This window comes from Anas acuta, chromosome 1 (assembly GCF_963932015.1).
Source record: "Anas acuta chromosome 1, bAnaAcu1.1, whole genome shotgun sequence".
Lineage (NCBI taxonomy): Eukaryota > Metazoa > Chordata > Aves > Anseriformes > Anatidae > Anas > Anas acuta.
In genome coordinates this window covers 95,196,529-95,221,455 of record NC_088979.1, presented here as the reverse complement: position 1 = coordinate 95,221,455, position 24,927 = coordinate 95,196,529, and the positions used below count along the sequence as shown (strand labels likewise).

At 38.5% G+C, this 24,927-nt stretch overlaps 1 protein-coding gene across 9 annotated transcripts in view; it reads left to right on the top strand.

Annotated features, from left to right (window-relative positions):
- The window catches only part of ITSN1 (intersectin 1), a 123,324-nt gene extending 98,710 nt beyond the window's left edge, over positions 1–24,614 (top strand). For 4 of the 9 annotated variants that reach the window (XM_068688832.1, XM_068688815.1, XM_068688789.1 and 1 more), the window contains 13 exons: positions 1,955–2,146; positions 12,297–12,418; positions 13,351–13,457; positions 14,739–14,922; positions 15,369–15,467; positions 16,318–16,485; positions 17,583–17,795; positions 18,327–18,448; positions 20,154–20,216; positions 20,619–20,701; positions 20,802–20,885; positions 21,314–21,487; positions 22,362–24,614. In XM_068688832.1, the coding sequence (XP_068544933.1) occupies positions 1,955–2,146; positions 12,297–12,418; positions 13,351–13,457; positions 14,739–14,922; positions 15,369–15,467; positions 16,318–16,485; positions 17,583–17,795; positions 18,327–18,448; positions 20,154–20,216; positions 20,619–20,701; positions 20,802–20,885; positions 21,314–21,487; positions 22,362–22,510 (1,760 nt within the window). In that variant the 3' untranslated portion in view covers positions 22,511–24,614. Of the gene's footprint in view, positions 1–1,954; positions 2,147–2,463; positions 4,924–12,296; positions 12,419–13,350; positions 13,458–13,796; positions 13,840–14,738; positions 14,923–15,368; positions 15,468–16,317; positions 16,486–17,582; positions 17,796–18,326; positions 18,449–19,854; positions 19,904–20,153; positions 20,217–20,618; positions 20,702–20,801; positions 20,886–21,313; positions 21,488–22,361 lie in introns of those variants that run through there. The other 5 variants (XM_068688825.1, XM_068688808.1, XM_068688839.1 and 2 more) reach the window with 5 other exon arrangements.
- Positions 24,615–24,927: the final 313 nt, after the last annotated feature.

Here is a 24,927-nt window from a genome sequence, read left to right as displayed (position 1 = left end):
GAAGAACTTTCTTGCTGGGACTACTCGAAGAGCTTTCAATATAGGATGGAGGTGTGTTTTAAGCTTTGTGACCAAGTGTAAACAAGATTAAGATGAGGTGAATTCTTCAAGTTCAACTGAGGAATCCCAGTTCTTCAAGAGCTCTATTAAATTAGCTCCTCAGGTTTTTAGGTTATTCTTGGGTTCCCATTGGATCCCTTTTGAATCCCACAGAAATGTACTGTTGATACTACTGGACAACACCAAATTTCATAAAATTCTTTGAAGCAGAGGAGAAAAATCTGAATGAAAAAATCTAGGAAAAAGTTAACTCTAGAATGGGTTAAAAAATTCTTAATGCACATACTATATGGTCTAGCTTAAACTTTTTATTGTTCATAATTATTAATAATAACCTGTAAACATATAACAAGAATATTGTAAAACAGATTCACAGGTTTTTTAAGTGAAATATGATCATCAATGCTGTTCACACATATAAGCTTATATTAGCACAAAACTACCTAAAGCAGGAGTACATAATAATATATTTTTCTTTAGAAACGGTGATTAATATACAGTATGTCAGGGAAATGTATGCTCTGGTTAGTTGATGTGTTAGTTGATATATTAGGTACGATGAATGCCCCTTTATCCTTTTACTTTTTATTATTAGTGGTATTATTTTTTCCCTTTTACAAGTAACAAAGCTAAATTTTGAAATATATCCAGAGATCCCATTAAATGCAAAGTGTATTTGATTATGATTGTGAACGGGCACAAAGTGTTAACTAAAAGGAGTTGAATAATTTCTGGAATATAAATTCTAAAAAGAGGGAGGAACTATTTGCCAAATTTAAGTAAGCTGCTCGCTGTGTGTAAGAACAAAAATACAAGAAAATTTTAGACTGAGTATAACAGAGGCAACCTGACAGCAAGGCTAATTAGATAGTAGTTTTGTGTCTTAAGGCAAAATACCAGAAGCCCTGTGACTTGGCATGGAGAAACCATCAGAGAAATAGAGAAAATTAGATATTTAAATAAACACTCCTGCTGCTCTAGATAATTAAGAAAATTACTCTATTATAATTGAACAGAAACAACTGTATCCTGAGAACCAGTCAGGTTTGATGAGTTTCATAGTAAGAAAACAGGAAGTACGCTGCTGGCAACAGTCCTATTGGCTCCATCAGTGGACTTAAATGATCTCATAAGCTTTTTATTTTTCTCACCTTTCCAAAGTTTTAGTGTTCCTAATATCTATAGGGCAGTACAAGGGTATCACCGTTATCTTTCTATAGAGCTGTTAATCATGTTCAGTGCTAATTAGAAAAGAGTACCTTTCTCAGGCTTCAGACAGTGGAAGTTCCCAGTCTATTTCCCAGACTTTTTTGTCCATTGAACAGTTCTACTAGAAGGGATACTTATTTAGAACTGGTTGGTGAGGATGCAAAATGCAGATTTTATAAATGTACTACAAATTTGGTGCTTTTATGGACAAAAATGTTTATATAAAGCTGAAGAGAAGTGTCAGTAGAAAGCTAGCATCTTTGAATTGTTTGACTTTTTGTTCAAATTAATTTTTTTTTCCAATCTTCTCCCACTGTCGAGCTCTTCCTATGAAAAATTATCCTGGGTGCAGTTCCAGTAGGTGACACTGTTCTCAGTTCCCACTGCTGTGCTCTGCCCTTCCTGTTGTGATCCTGACCCCTCAGTAAGCTGACTGAGAGAATAAAGCTGCTCTGAATGTCTTTGTTATTTTTTAAATAACCTTGAGCCAATGTAGTGAGGGCTCAGATAAGCACCGGTATAGGGGCAGAGGAGAGAGGGGCAGGACCACAGTGGTACCGGTGAAGAGCAGCGTAGTGTCCAGGAACTATCCTGTGACATCTGTAGTGTTTGCAGTAGGTTTACACGTAGCTTATGTTTTGCCAAAATATTGCCAGTACTATAGAACTCTTCCTTTATCTTCCAGTGTGCCAAGTAATTGGCATGTATGACTACACTGCACAGAACGATGATGAGCTAGCATTCAATAAAGGCCAGATTATAAACGTCCTTAACAAGGAAGACCCAGACTGGTGGAAAGGGGAGGTGAATGGACAAGTGGGTCTCTTCCCATCCAACTATGTGAAGCTGACAACAGATATGGACCCAAGCCAGCAATGTAAGTGACCCTCTCTGCTGTCATGCTGTGATTATTTATGTAGTATTTAAGATGAAACATGCAGCATTGCTGTGATTCTGCTGCGGTTTGCAGAACTCAAAGCTTCACCACTGCTGCACTTGTCAAAGTCTCTTTGAAGACCTTCCGTAATGCAAACCTTATTTTATGTTTGTTTTATTTTTAGTTCCCATCCCCTTTGTAGCATGTTACCTTTTATCATTTTTGCACCATGCTGTTTACATGCCTGACTCATTTTCCTAGCTTGAATTTGCTCATTGTTTTGTTTTGCTTATGTGTTGTTTTCCTCCTTTTTCTAGGAATCATATGTTGTCCATCCCCCACTCAGGCTTGAAAGTCCTCAAAGAGACCCACTATCCCATATCACTGCCCAGAGGGATGATGGGAGATGCAGCCTTGATCATGTGGCTTCCAGCATGATCATCTACTGCCTTCTGAGTAGAAGAACACACTGCAGAGCAGTTTACCTCATTTTACATTAGTTGCATGTAATCGCAATGTTTGAGTTAATTACCTACAGATATAGACGCAAAATTAAATGAAACAAACAAAAGAAAAAAAAAAACACAAAAAAAATCAGAGGATAGTGGGTCCTTTTGTGGCTTTCATAGTTACCAAACTAATTTTTCCACCTTTGCACAGGTGCTTTTGTAGTTTTAAGATTATTTTTAAATATATATTTTAGCCTTCTAAAGGAAAAGTATAAATTAAATTTCTTCATTGCAATTTTGTTTGTGCAAAAAGACCCACTATCAAGGAATGCTGCATGTGCTGTTAAAATTGTTCCAAATGTCCATAAATTTGAGACTTTATGTATCTTTCTTTTTTATTGTTCACTTGTCCAGTGTTGTCAATATGTCTTTTTTTTTTTTTTAATTATTATTACAAAAGAACAGAAGGAGTTAAATCAGTTTAAGGAACTTTAAATGTGCCCAATTACAGATAAGGTATTTTGTTGTAGTTCTTGTACTGTATGTATCAGGTGTTCCTTGTTGAGTGTATAATACATTGTGGAGAGAGGAAATTAACTTCCTTCCAATGCAAGAGATATTAACCTTGCATAATGTTGTTATCCCAGTTATGTTAATTTTATTTTGCACATTACTTGTAGCTGCATACAGTTAGAAAACATCCCAGTTTGTGTTTGTCTCAGATGTTTCAGTTTTGGCATTTTCGTATCAGAAATCAATAGAATGCTACATTCATGTGAGATTTGAGAATTAACTTCTTTTTTTTTTTTTTTTCCATCTTGGTTACATGAAGTTTAATTTCTCATTTTTACTTTCTCATGACTATGGAACAACACTTTTTGAACAAGTAATTTTCCTGACAAGAAAGAATGTATAGAAATACTCCCTGCAATTAATTTCCAATGTTTACATTTTTTTTAAACTAGACTGTGGAATTTATACAAATTAATATTAAATGGAGCTTACAGTCAAGTTTATGTAGTAGGTGTGCTGTAGCTAAGCCATGTTTGTCTTTCCAGCATTAGTTACAAGCTCTTGATGAAATGCCTGGTGCTGTCAGTGCAGAAACCCTCTCTACCCAATGCCTCAAGCACAATTTAGCAATTACACTAATTACTTTACCATTTCGTTATGTTCTGTTTTATGTATTTCATTTATTTCTGAATTTCATGCTGGCAGTGTTGTAGAATTTCTAATCCTACCCCATCTCCCTCCTTCTGACCCACCGTGCAGTGCAAAGAACAAGTGAAGCTCCGTATTCAATTGCACTTCAGTATTTCATCAATATGAATGTAAAATATATAAATATATAAAAACCTGCAGCTTTAACAACTGTAATACAGCCTTTAAAATTAGTTACATGTATAGATAATTAAATTCTTCATATAAAAGCTAGACTAAAATGTGTTTGTTGTCTTGTTGCTGTGTACACACAGAATTCACCAAGTGGCATTAGTGCATGTAATGAATTTGCCACCAGCATAGCCTGAAGCCCACCTGTTTAATTTCAGAATGACACTTGTGTTGTTTCTTTGAATATTATTTGCATATAATTACTCAGATTGATCGCAATTAACTGCAAACTTTTGCACCTTTCTTTCTTTTCTCAATGCTTTCTACATGTTACAAATCAGTAGATATTTTTGACACTATATTAGTAGATATATTAAGTATACTTTATTGTTTTACCATGGGTTTACATTGACTTAGGCTCTGTGTTATATGCCAGAAGCTCTAGTCTTAAAACATGCACAATTGCACAGATTTTCTGTATTTTTAGAATAGTATTTAACATGCACAAATTTTTCATTTATCACCCTGCCATAAAAAAAATAAAATAAAATTTCTTCATCATAGCCACTTGCTGAAAAATATGCTGCCTAGTATCTGACAGAAATTGAACGTAACTTAATACCTGTAATTTTCAGTGCCCGTTGTTTTGCTTACTGAGAACTGTGTAGCCAGATTCTTCTCCATTATTTCAATATTTCATGCATTAAAATGTTATTTTAATGAAAGGGTATCTCTATGTTCCCGTAACGAGCTATTGTGTTGAAAGATTTATAACATGACTAAAAGCATTTGTCCAAAGGGACATTGTGGTTTTTATGACTTCAGGCTAGAAACACATTTTCTCTAAATATTGAAATATTGGCAATACTTTGGATATAGGAGATTCGGATGCTGTTTTTTTTTTGTTTGTTTGTTTCTGTTTTTTGTTTTTTGTTTTTTTTTTAATCATTACGTCAAGTAAGAAAAAAATAAAACTATTACAATATCTGCAGGTTACACGTTTCCTAACGTGCTTCTTAAAAATGCTGAGAGTGATGTCTCGTAAAAGATTTTCAAAATCACAGTGCCCTAAAATTTCCTGGGGTCAATTTTCCACTGAACTGAATAGGACAGCCTGAAGTTGTCCCTCTGTAGCCACACACACTGGTATACGTTGTGCCAGGATTCCTCATACAGAAGAGTACTGTGTAATCCTCAACAGAGCAACAGCTTTATAAATCAGTCTATTCTTGAGCATAGTGAACTCACAAAAACCTCAAAACACATTTAGAATGTCCCGGACAAAGATATTCAAACCATTGTGGCTTATATTGAAATTTGTTGTTGAAATATCTATGATGTTTATTTACTCAATTATTAAAATTCTTAAGCGTCCTATGGTAGATCAGCATGGTAGTGTTTAATCTTCCTCACAATCAGTTATCTCCCATGAATAGCAGAGGACATTATATTGCACTTACTCTTTTTTACCTGTCTGGATTTTTGTTAATATATATGAGAAAGGGAGTATGAAAGTAATTCTTTAATAAAGAAAATGGATTATTTCCATCAAAAAGAATAGTTTTTCAGGGTTGTGTCTCGATCCAGTTTTGACTTTCTGCTCTTCACTAGTTCATCTGAGAAGACCTTTAACCTCATAAACCACACAATCCCCTCGCAAAAGCCACAGATCCGGACTGCAGCAAGCAAACCTGGTTGGAAAAAACACTTGCCTCCTGGGATGGAGATGTGCCCACAGTCTTGTCTCTTCAGTTCTTGAATTTTTGGCTGCAAAGCCAACAAACACTAATCCCAGTCAGGGCTGAAACAAGATCTACATTGTCAAAGATAAGAAACTATTCAGATGATTTTCATTTTGATGAAATCTTAATGAAGATTTAAGTCATCTTAAGTCAACATTAAGAAAAAGAGCAAGAGCAGTGTCACTATTGCCTAATCAATTGAATGCATTCTTTATATTAATTTTGATTTGTGAAGTCCCTGGTACCATTACATCAAATCAGGAAGAAGAGCTATCAACTGAGGGATGTAGATGAGACTAGATTTAGGAATTACTGCAACTGGTGGTGTTTTTTTTTCCTTCACAGTTTCTCTATTTGTCTAGAGAAGAATTTCCTCTGCGTTGAGATGCTCAGGAAGCATTTCAAGGGATTTGTTAGTATCAGTTCCAATACTTCAAACCTATCCAAGGCAACTCAGGGGCCGTGATGCCGGTTTATCAAGAATGGTCTGCTTTGCATTCAGAACCAGTTCTATTTAAATCTCAGTTCTTTGGAGTTTCAGTGGTATTTCCTTCAGTCCCTGTGAGTTCACTGAACACATTTTAAAACAGTCTATTACCTTAACCTTCCTGCAAGGCAGCAAAGTAGCTGCATGCTCAGGTTTTGTTCTCTGTTTTTAAAGCAGTTGTTCAGTTCTTCATGATTGTTGTCTCTGGCTCTTTAACTCCTTACAACATATCTCAAATATTATTTGATCAGTTTATGGTAAGCTAAACAGAGAAAGCTAAGACCTTTTGATTTTAAACCCTGAAAGAACATTTGCCGAAGATTGTCTTTGATGAAGTTAAAAAGTATTTTCATGAAGATTTCATTTCCTGGATGTAGATCTCACTGGTTTTTATACTAGTTGTTAGTTTGCAAAGGAACATTTTGCCTGGAATAAGGACTCATTTTGAGTTACTGTCTACGTGAGGAGAAATTGTGAGAGTCACCTTAACTTTACCTGGCTTAACCTAGTAATGTTAGTAGTATGTGTAGACATAATTCTGATAGAGGCAACAAATTTCCACCATTTGTTACAGCAAGTTTCATGGCTGTTTCATTCCCCTCCACGTTGTTAAAAAAGAGAACAAAACCCAGAAGTAGCAGAACTGCTTCACCTCAGCACAGAAATTCAGATTGCAATGTCTGTGTGGAGCCAGAAACTAATTTGAATCACACCTATAACTCTTCTTCTGTAACTTCTATTAAGCCTGTGGAAGAACACAGATTAGAAGTCAGATTTTAGAACAAGTTTAATCTTGTGGAATTATTTGAATTAAACATTTCATGGAAAAGGTATCTGATCATGTGTTTAAGTGGAAGGATGTTTATACCTAAGATAGCTCTTCTACAGCAAGTGAGTTTAGAGTTTTTAGAAGATGCTGGATTCCCTGTAGCCCTGTGAGACTGTGATCAAAGGATTTGGCTCCATTTTCCAGCATAAGTTTCTCATTTGTTTCTTCATGTCTCCCCTACCTTTATGGAGTCAGGCCCCTCAGCAGCAGCTAGCTGTACCAGCAGCAAGAAGAAAGCTGTCTGCTTATCCTCCATTCAGTTCCTGACCTGTGTGTTGGGTTTGTACCCCCTGATGCTGCCAGCTCTGCTGACACCCACCAGCATACAGCTGTGAACTGGTGCTAGCACAAGGAAAGCACTGCTCTGAACCAGGCTCACACCAGTGCCACAGACAAAGGTTTTCTGCGCCCTGGCCCTACTTGCTGAAACCTGGTTTCGTGTTTTTTTTTTTTTTTTTTTTTTTTTCATCACATTCTTCTCTGCCAACTGCAGTTTTCTCTGCTAAATAGTTTCATGTGTTGGATCCAGATGAGCATTAAAATCCATCTGGTTTGATTACTTCATTTAAGCTTTTTTTTTAGAGGAGAAGACTTGAAGCCAGGAAAGGTGATGGCTGGATATTGGTATGAGGAAGTGAAATTTTAATAAAACGCTTGAACCGTCAGATTACTTCTTACCACATTTCTGACCCCAAGTGAAGTACCTATATGACATCTTTATTTTTGTGGACACCATTTTAAGACTGGATTATGCAGTTCCTTCAGATTGGACCTGTGCCTGATGCTCTTGACTGATTTGCTGTTACTGTACAGGAAGCGGTCAGGGGCTCGAGATAGGTCCTGGGTCATAATTCAGAGGTGAGATTTTGAGTTATCTGATGTGATAAACCAGTCCAGGAATCGGTTAAGTCTGCCACTATATATTTTTAGGTGTATCCATGTCCTTGCTGCTATATATTTTAAGATGGACACACAGGATTTTATTCTCCCTTAGAGGATTCTGGAAGGGGAGTGGCACACATGTTCTCTTAGTTTCTGAAAGGATTTAGAAGGTTGCCTTCCCAACTGTCTCACCCTTCTTCCCCACCTTCCCTTGATTTAATTCTAAAACAAATTTTTGCATAGAAAATAAGGTGCTAATGCAAAAAGACACTGCAGAAAGATTTTGCTATTGCAAAACAAAGATGCTGGTAGCGAATCAAAAGTGTGTATTTTTGAATACTACACAACTAGCATTTAGCACTAGGGCATGTTTTAGAATTAAAAAAAATAAAAAATGTTACACAAGATCCTTGAGTTTATTTTTTGGCCTGTGTGGGTTGGCAGTGGCATTCCGTCTCCCTGGTAATAGCTGATCACTGTGAACAGGAGGAGGAGGTACATGTGTTGCTGGTGCCTGGTCTTAGCGAAAACAAAGCTGTGTTTAATATTTTGCAAGTGGGACTTTCCAGGCTTGTTTCTTCATCCTACTTCTGTACGTCCTCGGGGGAAATGCTCTGCTGTACCAGTAAGTGGGCATACTGGTCCTGTTAAGATATTCTAAACATGCTGAAATCACCGAAAATAGCTGTGAAATGTAATTTTGCATCACGAAAGATAGAGAAGGAAATGTCTGTTGGATCACCAGCTGTCCTCAGCAAAAGCTTGAAATAGTCTCAGCAGCAGGCCCATCCCACGAGATGTGTGCAGGAAATTGGTGGTTGTATCTGAAGTGGGTTGATAAGAAGAATGAATGCTCAAACGCTGTAATCTGTCTGAGGGAAGGAATGCTACTGAGGTGCCAGGTGTGCAATTTCTCCTTGCTTAAGCTTTGGGAGGAAAACCATGATGTAATTTGTTACTGCTTCTGGTTCCCTATAATAGAACAGACTCCTGTCTACTGTGATCTTGTCGTTACGGACTGGGCCAGTATGAAGTTTGTGGTGAAATCTGCCAGCTATATTGTTTAGAAAATTTCCCCAGATTAGAAGAAATCAGAAATTGTGCCTATCTATATAGATCAGTGAGTTCCACAGCAGGACCCTGTTTCTGAAGAAACATGATCTATGGTGGATTGCTTTGTGGCTTAGCAAGTAGCTGAGACCCATGTTGTGAAGAGGCTGTCTTTGCAAGGAAAAGGGAACAACACTCTTACTTTTTGGAATGATATTTTAAATTATCATGTTTACATTTCTAGAAGCCCTCAGTTCTGCAGGTCCCATGGTGATGAGAAATCAAAGGACAGGTTTCTAGGTACAACAGTCGTAGGCTGGTTCTGTAAGTCCAGACACAATAATCAGTCTGGTGAGCATGCATGCGTGCCACTGCTTGGATTCATAGATGTTACTCAACTGAAGGGCAGAAATTTGTATTCACTGCACTGTGAACATGCTGAATTAGCTATCCTAAGTTCTCCATTATTTTCTGAATTTACTAGATTTTTTTTGTAGTTAAAGAATCAAATTCAGCTTCTGCAGCCTTTCAGATGGAATCCAACACTTTTGCAGAGTTGGAAAGGAAATACAATAGAATGGGGAACTCTGATAACTAAAAAGGCAAATTCCAGTGCTTAATTTTAAGTAGCTGAATGGCTTTGTGCTGAATGACTGTGAGCCTTAAACTAAATACCAACCAGCTCTATGCTAAGGTAAGGTGCTGGACTTCACCCATTGCAGAACATTCCCATTTGTCAGGGGAAATGTCTGATATCAAGAACACTTTACAAGGAGTTTCTTTTAGTGGAATGAATTCATGAATGATATTATTACAGCTGCATGTGGAATTTGGATGTTCATAAAAGTACTTTACACAGTACTTTGCCTTCCATGAATAACTAGCTAGAGCCCCATGGCCTTGACATTTCAACCTGAAAAGGAACCCAGCTCTTGTTTGGTGCTTATGATGCAAAGATGAGAAAATTCTTAGTACTTGTGTACCTAATAAAGAAAATCCTTTATGAGAAAAGTCCCTCCTGCATATTCTGTTCTAACTGAAGTAGGCTATTTTCCCAAATACTTAGTGTTCAAAGACGGGCCATCTGTTGGAGTTCAAAGTAGCCCGTTTCAGTCCCAGCTGCCTATCTGTCAAGCTAGCCACTTTAATATTGTGGTTCAAAATGTTAAATGCTTCCTCTAAAAGGCTGGTGGTTGGAAACAACACTTCAATGCAAGGTCATCAGCATCTTTGAACACTAAAATTCCCCAGTCTCTAGAGAAAAATCATTAAGCACTTTGTTCACTTTTAATGAAGCTGACACTGCTTGGGGAGAACTGATTCTGTTCATTAGACCTCTGATTTACATAACTAAGAGAATGCTTTGAAGCAGTCATTTATTAAACAGAATTGAAACTTTTGGCTTTTGAAAAGTGCCTGGTATTTTGATTATTTTGACATTAAGTTGATAATTGATATTTCTCAAAACCAACCTTTTTATTTTGAGCAAGGTTTGAATTGTGTCTTTTAAAGGACTGCAATATACAGAATCCCAAAGGAGCATTATCAGTATGCTGCGCTTCCATCTGTGCTCATCCTAATATAGAGGAAATTACCTTGATTGTCTGTATCTACTTTTTTTTTTTTTTTTTAATCAAACTTTTCATAACCTTTTCTGGAGCCCAGATTAGTTAAAGCAAGTTGTTCCAGAAGTAGTTCATGAAAAATTTAATGGTGATACTTGTGGACCGTGCTGGTTGCATTGTGCAGAATCAGCTCCTGAATTACATTCAGGAAGCTAAAAATGTAGGAAATGCTAACAATGCAAGAGATACCATCTACTTATTAACTTTATGTGCAAAGAACTGAAAGAATTGTCCAGGGCATGATACCATTAGGAGCAGTAGTGGTTTGCTTTATGAAAGCATTTGAGAACGTGTGATCTAAAAATACACCCATTAGATCTCATTGTGTTGGTGTCATGATTGATGCTGGTGAACAGTGAAAAATAACAAGCTTTGACCATTTAAAACCCCATGAAGCAAAGGTCTCACTGAATGTTTTCAGTCAGATCTTCTTCAATAGGAAAAACTGTTTTGATGGGGAATATACTGAATTTGCCAGTACTTTATTGAGGGGTTGGGGAAAGAATTAAACTGAAGAATTTTGATTGTGTCATAGTCAATACTTAAAGAAAAACATTTTAAACCTTCTTCAAAGCAACTTTTATTTTTGAAATACATTTTTTAATACAGAAACATAACAAAAATAGTGTTAAGAGTGTTAAGATGGGAAGAAAATATTTTGCTTGCCAGTTTCAGAAGAATTGAATTGATCTGTGTTGAAAAAATACTATCTTACAGGGAAAAATGTAACTAAACGTTCTGTTGTATTTCAGAATAGAAAATAGAATGTGAAGTTTGAAATTTATTGTAGTATAAAAATTCAAGAATCTACAGAGGACAAATACACAGGTGGTGGTTTTCAAAAAGAGAAGGAAAAAACTGGTAGAAGATGAATTCTTTATTACCAGTTTTTCTCATGCTTTTAAAGGTAGAGGAGAACAATAATCAACCCCTTTGGCTTGGTCTATAAGTTAGTGAAATGTGTGAGGTGATCTCCACTGACGTTCATGTGTTCTGGCTCAGATTCTTCAAAAATTTTGAAGCAATTTTTAATTGAAATGTGAAGAAGTAAATAAACCCTACAGTACCATCTTGCTGAGGATGCCTACTTTGACTAGATTGATTAAGGCTAAACTTGAATTCAGAGTATAAATATGCTGACGGCTGAAATTCCAAAGTTCCCGTCAGAGCACTGAGGGTCACTATAGTGCTCTTCCTGAATTCCGTTCCTTTTTAGGACAAAGCAACAAAGCTGTATGTTCTTTGGCAGTAAAGCCAGGTGAAGTCTTTGCCCCCCTTTTTATTAACAGTAATCCATTTGGAGATTTATTTTACAGTGTGGTTCCAGCTGAATGACACACCTAAAGGGACAGTGAACTTCGGAGAGAGGTTGGAAATGGGCAGGTAGTGGTGAGGAGGACTTTAAGGTTTGCCACCAGAGAAGAGACATTTTTAGAAATCCTGTTAATGCCACAGGGAAGTCTGCTTTAGTTGTGTCTGGACTGCATGCTTTCATTCTAACAGACCTCCATTCACTTGCCTTATTAACTAATTATCACCTAGAAATGGCCTTGATTAAAAAAAAAAAAAGTAAGAGACAATGTTTTGAGTCACTAAGGGATCAAGTATTGTAAGCATTGTGCCATTACATGTGAATTATGATTAAATGAAGAGGCAGTAGTTACTATTCATTAAGCATTATTTGACCTACTACAAATCTGGATCAATTTGAAAGTGACCATAAGTGAAATCTAGGATTCTTTTGTGTTTTCCAGGGTGTGCAGACTTGCATCTTCTGGATATGTTGACACCTACTGAAAGGAAAAGGCAGGGGTACATCCATGAGCTCATTGTCACAGAAGAGAACTATGTAAATGATCTGCAGTTGGTCACAGAGGTAAGAAGGCGCAGCATTTTTAGGAGGAGGTTTTATTCACTCATGTTTTTGAATGGATTGATAATTTCACTGTGCAAAGTCATTTGACATCACTGGTCTGTTGGACTTCCTAGGAATGATCTGTATTGAACCTTCATACATACATATATGCCTATATGGGAGTGTGTGTAACTATATATGGAGTGTGTGTAACTAGTGGTAAACCCTTGTGTTACCATCACCAAAATACTGATGTTTAAATTTTCTTTCCAGTAAACACTTTTCACTCTGGATTTTGAAGTTTTGTTTCTCACGTGTAAGCTCCTAAAGCTTGAGGCGCGTTATGCACCAGTTTCCACATTCACAGTGGCACTCAGTTATCATTTACTCTGCTTCTCTTTAAATGTTACAAAATACATCTCACATGTGAAAAAAAAAGGCTTTTGCTGTGGATAATTCTTTTCATAGAGAGTGAAAGCTCTTTTTTGAAAAAGAGATCAAGGTATACAAACCTGGCTCTTTTTTGAAAAAGAGGTCAAGGTATGCAAGTCTGAGACGCTATGAGGTAAATCACAACTTCCATAAAGGAGTCCAAATTCACATGTATTTTCAGTTGTATTATCAAAGTAGTTCTGGGATATTTTACAGGAGACTTCTGACTAAAATTCCTAAGCTTAAAACAGGTTATCCAGGTCATAATGAACACCACCAACACCAGTTCAGATCATTCTCTTTTAAATAAATATGCTTCTTACAAAGATATCGTCAGGGAGCACCGTGGATCTTTAGGGCACAGTGCGTGCTTGAAGTCTGTTCCACAGAGTATCATGTGCTACTCTGATGTAACGTTGTCTTGCTTCCAGACTAAGGAAGTCTTAGACATCATCAGCCTTAGTCGCTTTGATTATGCTTAAGACATGCTTTCTAAATTGCTTAATTTTCTAAATCTATAGATCTTCCAGAAACCACTAATGGAATCTGAGCTGCTAACAGAAAAAGAAGTTGCTATGATTTTTGTTAATTGGAAGGAGCTGATTATGTGCAATATAAAACTACTGAAGTAAGTTTTTTTTCCCCCCCTTACTTAGCAACTAAAAAATCATGGTCTTCTCCCCCCTGTTCTACTTTTAGCTGCATGAAAATATTTGCCACTTACAAAAATAGTCACCAAAAGAGTATTTGCACGTACTTTGCTCTTGGTGTGCCCATACTCCAGAAGGCAAGGTCAACTTCTCCTGAAGAGCAGTGCTTGTCAAGGCTACCCACAGTCCATACGTTTACTTCCTATTATCTCTGTCACAGCCCAATACCCAGTTCCAGTCCTATTACCTGTGACTGGAAAGCAAAGTACAACAGTCTCTGCCTCCCTAATTCTGAGTTAGCTGATGTATTCCTTTAGTTATTGTAGGCTTATAACATCTGAATGAGCTGTTTTGTGAGAAGCGTCGCCAACAAAGCCTGGTTTCCTATGGATTTGTGTCCAGTGTACCCTGCACCCTTCCTTCCAAAGTCTCCAACTACTGCAGCCCCAACTCTCTACCATGAAACTCCACACAGTGCAAGTACCCTTATTTCTCCCTTCATTCTCTGTGGCCTCTGGTGGATCCTGTCTTCCTACCTGCATCTTTCTCACTCATCCCTACTGCTTCAGCAAGGCACAGTAAATTCTGTGGCTGGTTTGGAGGCATGCTCATCTGATTGCTCATCTGGCCATTGCCAGACAAAATGAGTAAGGATTGAGTTAAACCTTCATGTTCATAAGCAGGAGGATTAATAAACTTCCATTTTTTTCCCTACTGAGCTGCTATTTTTTATTGAACTTATAGAGACTTAGAAATTTTGAGATATCTCCTCTTTTGTAGAATGTGTTTGAAAATGGCCACCAATATGATAAGTTATGACAGTGGTAGGACAAAGGCAGCTTGATAACAACAAACCTCCTTTTCCTTAGGAAACCAGGCTAAAAACTGGGTAGCTTTGGGCTTAAGGAAGTGGTACGGTTTTTATCCCTCATTCAAGAGCATATCTGTCCTCTCTAAATGAATAGAAAGGGAAATTACGTTCCCTTTTATGTTGTGTCTGATCTGGCTTTGTGATAAGTTAATACCAAGTTATAGTTTGGTGACCTCAGGGGGGAAATGATATTGGCTGAGGGTGCAAAATTGATTGTTATGTTCTTACAATATGCCATACGTGTAAGTCTTGTGGCTGATCTATTTATTATTCAGAGGTCTTGTCATTTCAGTTATGAATAAGAAGCAAATAATTTATTTTATAAATCAGGAATTCTTGTTTAGTGGTCTACCTGTGTATAAAACACCCATGACCTTTTCATGTTTAGGGCTTTGCGAGTGCGTAAGAAGATGTCTGGGGAGAAGATGCCAGTGAAAATGATTGGTGACATACTGACAGCCCAGCTGCCACACATGCAGCCGTACATTCGGTTCTGTAGCTGCCAGCTGAATGGGGCAGCCCTCATCCAGCAGAAAACAGATGAAGTTCCTGAGTTCAAGGAGTTCGTTAAAGTAAGAGAAGAAGCAAACACCATGAATTTTATTCACCATAAGTTTAGCTCTTTGCTTTTCTAATTTCCCATGCATAGTCTCCCTCTTTTGGGCTAGAATGAAGAGTCTTCAGACTTAAGCACTCATTTAAGGCATGCATTTTTTCATTAAAGGAATACCTTTTTTCAAAAAACTGTAGAGCCATAAAATAGTTTGTTTAGGAATGGTTTTGCAGTAACATGCTGGGACTTGGAAAAATAATAATAAGAAGAGGCCCTTCTCCTGTACAGGCAAGATAGGTGAAGAATATTTCGTAAAATACAATAAATTCTACTGCATTGTTTGTGATCTAACAGATTTAGTTGGAGCATTATGTTCATTTGTTGCCTTTTCCTTTCTCAGAGGAGCTTTTTTTGCTGGGTTTTAAGCAAACTGACTAACACCATTTTACCTCTCTAATGTTTCAGAGGTTAGCAATGGATCCTCGCTGTAAAGGAATGCCACTATCAAGTTTTCTACTAAAGCCTATGCAACGGGTAACAAGATACCCACTAATAATTAAAAATGTACGTTCTTTTGCAAAGATGATGTTTTTGATGCTGCTTTGCTTACAGCTTAATTACAGGATAGTTTCCCTCTTTGTGTTGAGCTTTGTCCCTCTTAGATATCTGATATACTAGGGAAAGTGGGGTGCCCTTCTATATTTGATCACACTAAGAGCAAATGCAGAAACTCATTTGGCTTCAAAAAAAATGAGTCTGGATTTCTGCTAGAAACTGAGGTGAAACTTGCACACAAAGAATCAAAAGGCGTTAAAAGCTGAATGAAAAGTTTAAAATTCAGAAAATGGGAGTACTAGGTCTATTTTATGCTCATCCTTGCCTTTTCCCAGTGTCATTCCCTCCCCACAGTCTCATAAACGGCATTCATTGTGCAAGCCTGAATACCAAGTCGTTGCAAGTTACCGTACTGCACAGCTTACATTACTGGATAATTTATAACCCTTTCCTAACTTTCATTTGTTGCCTAACACTTATCATCTTGAATAATACTATTGAAACTGACCCCAGACCTTCATAGGAAATAATCCAGTTACAAATTGGATGTTGGCATTTAAGAGACTCCTTAATCAGCCATGGCCATGTTTCTGTGGCTGGAATTTGCATACTTATGTCAGCAGAGTGAGCAGCGTGCTGATGGAAAGGCTCTGCAGACAGGCACTAATTTCAGCTGTTCACATACCAACTGTGAGTTTGTCTCTTATTTTTCGTGTTTGTCAAGCAGGAAGAGAAATGTGGAACATGCTGGCTAGCTCTGATGAAAATTAAGAAAAGAAGCAAGAGTTCAGGGCTGTCAAGATGAACGCATTTTAACTGCAGATAATAAAAAAAGCTAACATATTTTATTTACCTGTAGATAATAGAAAACACTCCTGAAAACCACCCTGACCACAGTCACTTGAAGCACGCTCTTGAGAAAGCAGAAGAATTGTGTTCTCAAGTAAATGAAGGAGTGCGGGAGAAAGAAAATTCAGATAGGCTGGAGTGGATCCAGGCTCATGTTCAGTGTGAAGGCCTGTCGGAGGTAAACAACATGCTATCTAGAGTAATGCAAATGTGGGCACACTTCACTGTTTGGGAAGAACCCATGGCTCACATATGGCACTGCATCAAGGGACAAACGATGTAATCAAATCATATAATCTTTACTCATTTGTTTTCATCCTTCTTTGGTTCCCTTTCACTCGTGCATGTAATCCTTTTTGTTGCTCTTGTTATTGCCTTCGATATGATAAATGCTGCTTTTGTTTCCTGCCTCTGGACTAGTGCCAGGTTAAATGCTGCAATTTTCAACCACCTTTCAGTTTCATAGCTCTTTACAATACAGCGACAGTTGTACTGCTGTATCTCATCCTGAAGCTATGCCTGCCCATCCTGGAGTTCTTTAAAACTCATCACAGAAACTATTTTCTGTGATAAAACTTTGTATACATTTTGAAAGCTCAAGAATGCTGATCAAGTCTCTCTCAAGACTTTACCTAGAGAATCACTGCCTGCTAATGCACATTAGTTTTTTAAGGTAACATGCTAAGCTTCTCTACTGAAACTATAATGAAAATATTTGTGGTGGACAGAGGATACTTTGATCCTGTTACTATACCCTGTTATTGGTGAAGATAGAGGCAGACAGATCACAACTTGATTTTCAAAATATACATAGAGCTTTCAGTTCAAAAGATGAAAAAATAGTAAGTGCTGCTTGGTTTATGAACTGGAGAGCACTACTTTTCTTCTTACAAAATCTAACTATTTCAGGGTCAAAGTTGTGTTCAGCTTGTTATAACTACTGCCTGAAGGGAGATGGCTGCATCATCAGCTCGGTTCCAGTCACAGAAATGCATGCGTGTGGCAGAGAAACTCAAAAGGAGGCACAAATGCTTTTGGCTTTTCTCTGACTGCTCAGGACATGCCCTGCGCAACTGATGGGATGCCTTAATTTTCATATAGTGTTTCTATAACATGCGCTGCTTATCATGCACAAGGCAGAGACATCGCTCATCATCCCTGTGACACAACTTAAAACTAACATCAGGACTCAAAACTATATTTGATCTCTTTCAGGGGAACCTCGATTGTTTTACTTTATACAGTGCGTTGTTCTTCTTCTTCTACTTTTCGCAGCAACTCGTATTTAATTCTGTTACAAACTGCTTGGGACCACGCAAGTTTCTGCACAGTGGGAAACTCTATAAAGCCAAGAGTAACAAGGAACTGTATGGCTTTCTCTTCAACGATTTCCTCCTCCTGACTCAGATCATAAAACCTCTTGGCTCCTCTGGCACAGACAAGGTCTTCAGCCCCAAGTCTAACCTGCAATACAAAATGTACAAAACTGTAAGTACCATTCTTAAGCAGTGACTAAGATAGTTTTATGCTAACGGAGGTACAGGAGGCAGCAGCCAGCAAGGTGGACATGTGGGCAGTAGCCTTTATATAGAAGAGATTTGAAGGTTTGGCATATGCTGGGGATTCCAGGGACTGATGGTGAGCAAGCTGGTGGTTTGCTTAGCTAGATGAGAGAAGATGCTTTTGAAGATTGGCTAAAACAACCTCTTCAACAGAGGTTGTGTAAGAGGGAGTGATGAAGAGAGTAGTGTTTGCTGCTTCTTGTGGGAAAGGAGAGATTTCTATGCGCCATAAGGCTGTTTTATTACTTCAGGAGAAATGTTCCCAGACTGTGGAGGCACCTATATATTTAATAAAAAGAAAATTCAAAAAATGACATATCTGAAGAAAGACGGGAGGCAGGCTGAAGGGGAGAAGATAGTGTAGGCACAAAAAAAATCTGTTGTGAATTGCTCTTTATTGAATGCATCTGTTCGGATATTGTGCGATAGAACTCTAGCTTTGCCTAATGTTTTACAGCCCATTTTTCTAAATGAGGTACTAGTAAAATTACCCACAGACCCTTCTGGAGATGAGCCCATCTTCCATATCTCCCACATTGATAGAGTCTATACGCTCCGGGCTGAAAGCATTAATGAAAGGTAAGTACCTGCACAGGCCATGTTAGTCCTGAATTTGAAAAGTCTGATACAAATGTATTTGATGTACACATGCATAACAGTCTCCAAGCAGCTAATACCACAACACTGGATAATTCCTTGTGCTTGAGAATGTGGTGACACTCATGAAAAGGATTGAGAAATAATGATGCTTCCTGAATTCCAGTAAGACCAACAATGAAATGTCTAGGAGGGCTGATATGATAGGCCACATTTCACATCTCATGTTAGCATAAGGAAACTAAGAGATTCAGTCCTATCTTCTGTTACTATCCATCGGAGTTTTTGTGCCAGTGTAAGCATCTGTATGACTGTATGTTGAATGAGATTCAGGAACAAGTCTGCATTAAAACTTGAAGCAAAAACACACGAAACAAAACCCAGTTAGTTTTAACCTGATTCAGTTCAGAATGAAGAAGTGAGAAGAATGACAACCTCAAAACCTCTGCTGATGATTTGTGTCTCTGGCAAGCTTAAAAAGACTTATGCTGACTTACATTTTTGCAGACAAACCTTTTCAATATAAGGTAAACGAAAGAAAAAAATGGAGGCTGAAAATCCAGCAAAAAATCTTACACAGTATTGACAGTATTATGCTACCTTGCAAATGTGTTGCCTGTAAAAATTCTAATGCATGAAAAATTATAAAACATTGGTGTTCCCTGCCTGCCTGCCAGCATTATTCATTATCAGTTACACACACGTATTTATTCTTGTAAAAAATTGTATTTTTATGGATCCCATTTGTCCTTTGGGATGCTGTCTGTCCCTCTATGCCAGAGAATGAACAAGCATCGGGGTTAGCTCCTTGCTGATGAAAATTGACACAGCCTTTTCCACTTAGGATCTGTCGTGCAAATCGGACTATAGCAATAACCGTATGTTGTGGGTCAGAGCACTCACTGCAGTAGTCAGAAACATCTAAACTCTGATCCACGTTCATCCTACCTAGCCTGAGGAACTCAAGGGAGATGCTACCCTAACCCATCAGTGGAAACAGACAAATCAAATGCTGAACGCCCCCTGGAGGTGCCTGGCTCGCTCCACTCACTATAGAGAGAACCACAGAAATTGCTATCAGAATTTAGGCACTCCTGTAAAATGCTTTTATTTATATGGGGTACAGCCTTTGACTGTCTTTTATCCTAGACAGCTTGTTCAGCAGAAATTCAGCATTTTAGATGAGATACCTCCAAGTTTTTATCATTCACTTGTTTTTAATTAAGAGCAACAGAAAAAAAGATAACATCAATGAGTGATTTATGTGCCCATTTAATCTTAAAAGACCCATGTGATCAAAATCTTGGTACAGTTCTGAAGCTGCCAATTACCATTTAGGGGTGAGCTGGAAGACAAATTGTCCTTAAGTGTTTTGTTTTCTTAAACAGTTGCCTCTGGAGAATACAGGCGCATGTTTAAACCCAAATCCAGGCCACTGTAAGTAGGCACAGTGCATTGTAGACCAGCAACAATTCATTCTGGGATCAGAAATTGATTCACGCCTGCTCTATTCTTTCATTTTGCCTTGACTCAGGTCTTGGGCTCCCTTGTATGTCACAGGATATCCTTTCAAACACTTCATAGGACTCCTTCTTCCATGTTTTTTCTCTGTCCAGCTTTCCACACAGACTCTTAAGTAGGAAATTATTTCCCTAACTACAATTACAAAGCTTGCCCTTCTTCTTAGTGACATCCCTTCCGAAATACTCTTTGAGCCCAGCCAGTTCTTCAGGCAGCATAATCCCCACAGGTTAGTAAAGCCCAGGAGTCATTAGGCTGTGCCTCCCGGGGCACGTGTCTCTCACCATGCCTTCCTCTTGGGGCTGTTTCCTCTGAGCAATGAAAGGCTTGGGAAAAGCAAACCTGCTACCTCTGTCTTTTGGTTTCTCACCATGTCCTCTCCTGTTCGTAGTTCTCTGGAGCTTGCATTGTGTGACGGGATCTGCTAGGCTGGGATGATTAAATTTCTGCAGGTGCTGTGAATTGCAATAAGATCTCTGCCAGGGAGACAGCTTCAGCCTGTGGCGGGGTCAGGGCCTGAGACTGCAAGCGGCTGGGAAAGAGGGCCAGCTTTACTTTTGTCTGCAGTGCACCAGGGAGGAAAAATGGAAATGGTATTTTGCAACTTTTTTTTTTTCCTTTCCTTCTGAAGGACTGCCTGGGTTCAGAAAATTAAAGCTGCTTCGGAACTTTACATAGAGACGGAAAAGAAGAAGAGGGAAAAGGCCTACTTAGGTACAGCACGCGGTGCAGGGGCTCTCATCCTTTGTGGGGAAGTCTGTGGGCAGGAAAATACATTAATGAGTTTTGTCTCTCCTCTTCTGTTTCACCACAGTTCGCTCACAAAGAGCAACAGGCATTGGGAGACTGATGGTCAATATTGTTGAAGGCATTGAACTAAAACCTTGCAGGTCCCATGGTAAGTGCCTTGCACTGCGTAAAGTGCTCTGTGAAGAAGACATTCCTATTTGTCAGACTAACTTTGAAGGAGGCTCTGTCTAAAATGTGGTTTTGTTTAATAAAGCAGTTTTAATGAACTTGAAATACATAGACATGATTCTGTGCAGTTAAGTAGTGGCAATGCAGTTGTCGTGCACTTGAGCATTTGGTACAGGCAAACTTAGCTTCTACCATGTCAATCAAATCATATCAAAGACATAATAAGCCACAAAGTCCTGAAATGAAAAGTGGAAAGTGCTCAACACCTTGCAGAACTGTGTCCCTGTTTACTGAAATGGCAGTGAGGCCAGCATCTTTGCGCAGACAGTTGGCTATCGGACTAAGAGAATGTTCAGGCACACTCTTGAAACTGTGTTTACACTTTTCTGTTTGTTTCCTTCTTCCCAGGAAAGAGTAACCCATACTGTGAGGTGACGATGGGCTCTCAGTGCCACATTACCAAGACGATACAGGACACCCTCAATCCCAAGTGGAACTCCAACTGCCAGTTCTTTATCAAAGACCTCGAGCAGGACGTACTCTGCATCACGGTGTTTGAGAGGGACCAGTTCTCCCCAGATGGTAAGCAGGGGGCAGCCACCCTTCCAAGGGTATTTTCAAGTCTCCCATTTTGAAGAGGTGTATGCTTGCTGAGGTAAATATTGAGCCCCTTTGCGTGTTTGGGGCCTGACTCACCCTCAGCCCCCAGTCTAGTCATGCTAGTACTGGGAGATCTGTTCTGGGGGATTTCCCTTCTTGTGCAACTTGGCAGCAACTGAAGAGTGGTTTGCATTTCTGCTAAGCCTTTAGGTGGAACTCTGGTTGCTCTTTGCTAATGGATAAATTCATGGAGGAAGAAAAGAAATGTCTTCAGGTTCCTGTAACAAGCAGTGAAAGTGGCAGAAATGAACCCAAGATTGAACCTACCCCATGCTTATTTCATAATCTGCAGTAGGCGTATTGAGCATTGAGGAGTGTATTTTGGAGTCATAATCTCTGAGGAAGTGTTTGGATAGGACTGTCGTTCATGTGACCAGTGCAGATTGCCCCAGTGACCTTGTCACTAGTGCAATGCATTCCTTGGCTCTATCATCTCCTGAAGGCTTCACGCTCAGTTCGAACTGTGCAGTGACCTTCGGCCTTTTCTCTAACATGTCATAAAATAAATAAGCTACTTAAGCAAGGCAGCTGTGAAGTACACAGTGGATTTTTCTGCTTGTGGCACCATTTATTTTTAAATACTTCTGCTGTCTAACACAGTCCAGATGAAATTCTCTTCTGTGCAGATAGGAGGCATTTGGCCTATTTCAACTGCAAAAATGTAATTGGACTGAAGACTTGTTTTCTTCTTTTGTTATGTGTAGATGGAAGCTTAATTCCTTCTGCACATTAGCATTTTTACTGCAACATAAAATGGTTGTTCTATTTCTAAGCATGCTGTCTTTTTGCATTTCAGACTTTTTGGGCAGAACAGAGATCCGTGTGGCAGACATTAAGAAGGATCAGGGTTCAAAGGGACCAGTTACAAAGTGTCTCCTTCTGCATGAAGTCCCAACAGGAGAGATAGTCGTCCGACTAGACCTGCAATTGTTTGATGAGCCTTAGAAGGAAAGGGACCAATGTTTTGTTTGTTTTTTTTTTTCAGTCTGAGTTCACTGCAATAGGTGTCTGCAGAAGCTGTCACTAAATCCTTATTGGTTTGGTATGAAACTACTGCTTGCCCTTCACACACAAGAGGGTTATCAAAGCAAACAGGAGCATCTTTGTGCCTTGATAATTCTCACTGAAAAATGGGTCCCAGTTTAGTGAGGAAATCTCCCTCAATTTCTCTATGTGGAACCTGATGTTTGTTTCCTGGGTTTATGAAATAACCTAGTTGTTTGTCGTGCTCCAGTCAGAAAGGCTGGAAAACCACATAGGTTTCTGTGCTTGCTCCAGCTACTCTATAATTTACAAGAAGAAGGCAATGTTGGTATGTTTGGAGGCTTTCTGCAGGGTTTTCCCCCTTAAGGAATTCTGTGCCTATTGCTCAGCAAGGTGGTGTGTAAATGTTTTGTGAATGGAACAAGCAGTTATGCAGTAAGAAGATCTTTGAAGATCTTCACGGTGATGCTGAAAAGACTTAGAAAATAAATAGTCTATATCTATAAACAGAGAAGATTCTATTAAGATACCACTTCATGACTCACATTGCCCCCAAAATAAATATATATACAGGCCTTCTGCACAGAGATGAGTTGCACTCCAGAAGAGTACACCCACTCAGTACCTTCGGAAGAAATGTTTGAACAGTGAGTGAAGGATCGAATATAGAGCCCTGATGAATGTTGTGCTATAACACTTCAATACTGCTTTACTACGGCTGCTTAATTGTGAACGCAGATGGATGATACGTCACCTGCAGTGGGGAAGAAAAAAAAATCATGGCTGTGGCTCAGGAAGCTAATTTCTACCCCGCAGAGTCTAGTTTGCCAAGCAATCAGTGGTGACCCGTTATTAAATTGTACGGTGCCCAACTGCATTTGATATCATGTTACTGAATTCAGGGTGATAGCACACTGTAGCTCACAACAGGGTTTGTTGCAAGCCGGGTTGGTCACAAGTGTGGTGGCAGCGATACTAGATGTGAAGAGAAGCAGAGAGTTCGTGATTGTACAGAGTGGGTAACCCCAAAGTAAAAGTCTTGTTGTCTTGGGGAATCAAAAGTTTCTACATGCGTTTTACTCAACAAATACACACGTATAGGCCAACATTCAGCAAAATTCCTCTGTTTGGCAAAGCACCCAGCTTTAAGCATGCACTTATGTTGTGTTTCCCTTAAGTACACACATAGGTGCTTTACTAAGCCCGGACCTGAGATACGATAGACCCCTTTAAGAGTAAAATTCATCTTTGTTCTGCCTGGATTCATTTTGTTCATTACCTATCATGCATACACTGGTATTTTTGTAATGACTTTATTTCTGAATGGGAGGTGTCAGCCTGTTTCATTAGCATGTGAATGTTCTTGTGGAGCCTGTTGTTAGGTTTTGATGTTCCTTGCATGTCCTTTCAGTACTGGTTTCCACCTTTCCTGTATAGGCGGTGTTTTCTAGCACTACAAGTCTTATTGATTTCCATTAGGAAATTAGGATATCTTCATAACAAATAGGTAGATGCAGTATGGTAACAAGTGTAAACTGTGCTGGAAAGTGTCTGTGTATTATAATTTCCTACAATACCACTGTAATGTTTCAAGCAATGGGAAAAAAAAAAAAAGTATGTTGGAGGGACAACAAAGTTTACATTTCATACTTTTCAGAATCGCTTTATTATTTATTTATTGAAGATAGTGTAGAATTTTGTATCAGAAATGACAGACATACTTATGTATTTTTTGAAACAAAAACAGAGATACACACTTTAGTTAGAAACTTTCAACTGACCACGTTTTAGAGGGAGTTTAACTTCCAAGGCATGCATTTGTTTACCACTAACTGGCAGAAAACACAATTAAGAGAACTTTAAGTTTCTATTTTTCAATGTTGTTAAGAAAATTGTTTCCAGTAAAATATGTAAATAGAACTAAACCCATGTTTTCCTAATTCCATATCTATACATTTTATTAAATATAATGTATATGAAAATACACATTGTTGTGGTAGGATTAAAAAAAAAAAGTGATAAAATCTATTAATGGAGTAACATTAAATGTCATTGTCTAACATTTTATTGCTGTCCTAATTTTACTCAGTAGCTGTAAATATGGTGAACATTCATTTCAGTGTTTAGAAAGTAGAATCACATTTTTATGGTACCATTTCACCAGCATGAATTACAGTAACAAATAAATAGACAATTAGGGAAAAAAATACCATGGATGCAATGCAGAAATCCAGGCCAGGTTTTTGAAAGGAGCCTCAAGGAGCTGCATATTCCTCTGAGATTCAGCTGGTGTTTGACGTGGTGGACAGGTAGCTACAGGGGCACCTCCCAGATTGTGACCCCTTATCGTGAGCGTGTGGGATTGCACCTTTTTTTGT